At 64.1% G+C, this 2,320-nt stretch overlaps 1 protein-coding gene across 2 annotated transcripts in view; it reads right to left on the reverse strand.

The window, feature by feature from the left end:
* Positions 1 to 6: 6 nt before the first annotated feature.
* Positions 7 to 2,320, reverse strand: part of R3HDM4 (R3H domain containing 4) — a 4,240-nt gene continuing 1,926 nt past the window's right edge. The window contains exons 4-7 of one of the 2 annotated variants that reach the window (XM_026865265.1): positions 2,197 to 2,282; positions 914 to 999; positions 596 to 651; positions 7 to 117 (exon numbers count right to left, since the gene is read on the reverse strand). In XM_026865265.1, the coding sequence (XP_026721066.1) occupies positions 14 to 117; positions 596 to 651; positions 914 to 999; positions 2,197 to 2,282 (332 nt within the window). In that variant the 3' untranslated portion in view covers positions 7 to 13. Of the gene's footprint in view, positions 118 to 595; positions 652 to 913; positions 1,000 to 2,196; positions 2,289 to 2,320 lie in introns of both variants that reach the window. The other variant, XM_026865264.1, reaches the window with a different exon arrangement.

Raw genomic sequence — 2,320 nt, forward strand, 5'->3', positions numbered from 1 at the left:
GGCCCCAGGGGCATCAGCTCCTCTGCCCCAGGTAGTCTGAGAGCAGGAGCTCGGGGCGCAGGAAGACGCGGTGTTTGTTGCTCACTTTCATCTGCCGTTTCCCTTCGATGTCCGAACCTGGGGGCGAGAGGGAGCAGTCAGCACAGCCCTGTCCCCCCTCGGGGGTCCCGAACAGGGTGTTCCCAGCCCAGTCACCTCCCCAGCTCCCCACATTTCGTAGCGAGCACAGACTCCCCCAGCTCTGCAGAGAAGGCGACTGTCCCCCCTCCCCAGCCCCCTCCATGCGTCCCCACCAGTCCCACGTCCTCAGCGCTCTCATGCTGGTTTCCACAGCAGCTGCTAATGAAACACTCAGCAGCGAAGAGTCCTCCAAGGGACCGAGCCCGGTGCCTCCTCCCCGCCTTGGCAACAAGGCCTCCCGGGGAAAGGCACGGGCAGGGTGCAGGCACAGTTATCTGCGAGCTGCAGCGCAAGGTGGGGAGAGAGGAGGGAGGGAGGGAGGAAGAGGCTGAGCTGGAGGGGAGAGATAGTGATGAAGAGAAGGAAAAAACAAAAAACAACCCCCCAAACAAACAAACAAACAAGAGGCTCTTACTGGCAGAGACGAGGTCCATGTACTGGCAGAGCGCGTGGAGCAGGAGCCGCTCGAAGCTGGGGGAGATGGGGACGGGGTTAGAGCTGCGACCCCTGGGCGCTGCCCCCCCCCCGTCCCTCCTGCGCACCCAAGGATCAGCCATAAAGTGCCGCAAGCCCCCGTGTGGGGACCCCCGAGACATCCCTCCCTTGGCCAGACTGGGCCAATGTCCCCAGGCCTGAGCTGTGCCGAGGGAGGCCAGGGGGCTCTTCCACCCCCAGAGCCCGCCCCCCAAGCCTGGAGCGGTGACAACCCGCAGAGCCCAAGGCGGGGAAATACCTGTTGTCCATCAGCGCCGTGTAGACGGAGTGAGGGGTGACGGAGAAGAAGGCTAGCAGCTCCTCCTCCAAGCCCTCCAGCGTGCCCTGCGAGGGGAAGCGGGGTGTCAGCAGGAGGGGAGCAGCGGGGGACCCTGCTCAGACCCCGCGGAGCTGGCACTCGGCGCGTGTGCCACAACGTGGGCACAACCACCCGCCCTGCGCAGCCCCGCAGCGCCTTCCCCCTTCGAGGAGCTGCTGCCCCATCCGGGGCCAGGCCGAGCCACGGGCTCCTGGGGAGCCCAACAACCACCTTCCCCCGCCTCCTCTGCACGACCGGGCCCCCAACCCCCAGGGAGCTGCCGGTGGGGAGCTGCCACCAGTGGCTCCCTGGCAAGTCACCTGGATACCAGAGGGCAGGAGGCACAAGGCCAGGAGACATCTCCCCTCTCCAGCCCCTGAGGCAGGGAAGGACCCAGCCCCTGCCTGCCTGGTACTCTGGGAGCCAAAGCACCGTCCCCCGCGTTCAGAGCGGCAGCCGCTGGGGCAGCCTCGTCCCTGGCATCTCCTTTGACAGTCAAAGAGCAGCTCGGCGCAGCTCTCCGGAGCACCCGAGCCCAGAGACAAACAGCAGACACAAGTGTCACTTGAGAACAAATTGAGCAGAAGCCAGCGGGCAGGAGGAGCTGAGGCTGCTTTTAGAGACTCTAATTAGAGCAAGGAAAACAAACAGAGCAGGAGAACAGCCCCATTGAGAAGGGGAGCAGGGAGGCAGGCACCCCTGGGCGCAGGCAGCACAGCGCAGGGGCCACGCGTGGCGGCTCGGGCACGAGGCCACGCTCGCCTCTCCTTTCAGGCTTCATTGTCTGCTCAGCAGTTTATGCAGTTTTACCCCTTTCAAAATGCATCTGAGTCTGTATGAACAGCCTCGTGTGGACCACTCTGAAGACCCCAGAGGCTCCACTGCTGCCCCTGTGGGTGAACACGCTGGGCTTCCCCTGTCACCTGCTGCTCATCGAGCGGAGACTGGGAAACAACCACACAAAAATGTCCTGTAACTACCAGAAAAATCTGAACTGAGCCAGGAAAATGCTTCTGCGCAGGGAGCTGAATGTCTGTTTGCAATCAGCCACCACTGCAGAGGTCATACGAGAACCAGAGCACGTTCCCCAGGAGCTCATCAGAAATTCAGCCCTTGGCCGGCCCAGCACCCCCGCGCTGGGCTGGAGGACGAGGCCCCATTCGGAGCTGCCTGTGGGGCACCGGCAGCTGCAGCCCTGCCCGCCCCAGCCCCCCCCGGCTCACCATGGGGATCCTGCCCCGCTTCAGGGTGGAGCGCAGACGGCGGCTGATGCGTTGGAAGCACTCCTCGGGTGTGTAGGCAGGGTGCTCTGGAGCTGGAGGGGAGAGGGCAGGCGGGACTTGGACA

This window comes from Athene cunicularia (assembly GCF_003259725.1).
Source record: "Athene cunicularia isolate RWA chromosome 28 unlocalized genomic scaffold, athCun1 chr28_part2, whole genome shotgun sequence".
NCBI classification, from domain to species: Eukaryota; Metazoa; Chordata; class Aves; order Strigiformes; family Strigidae; genus Athene; species Athene cunicularia.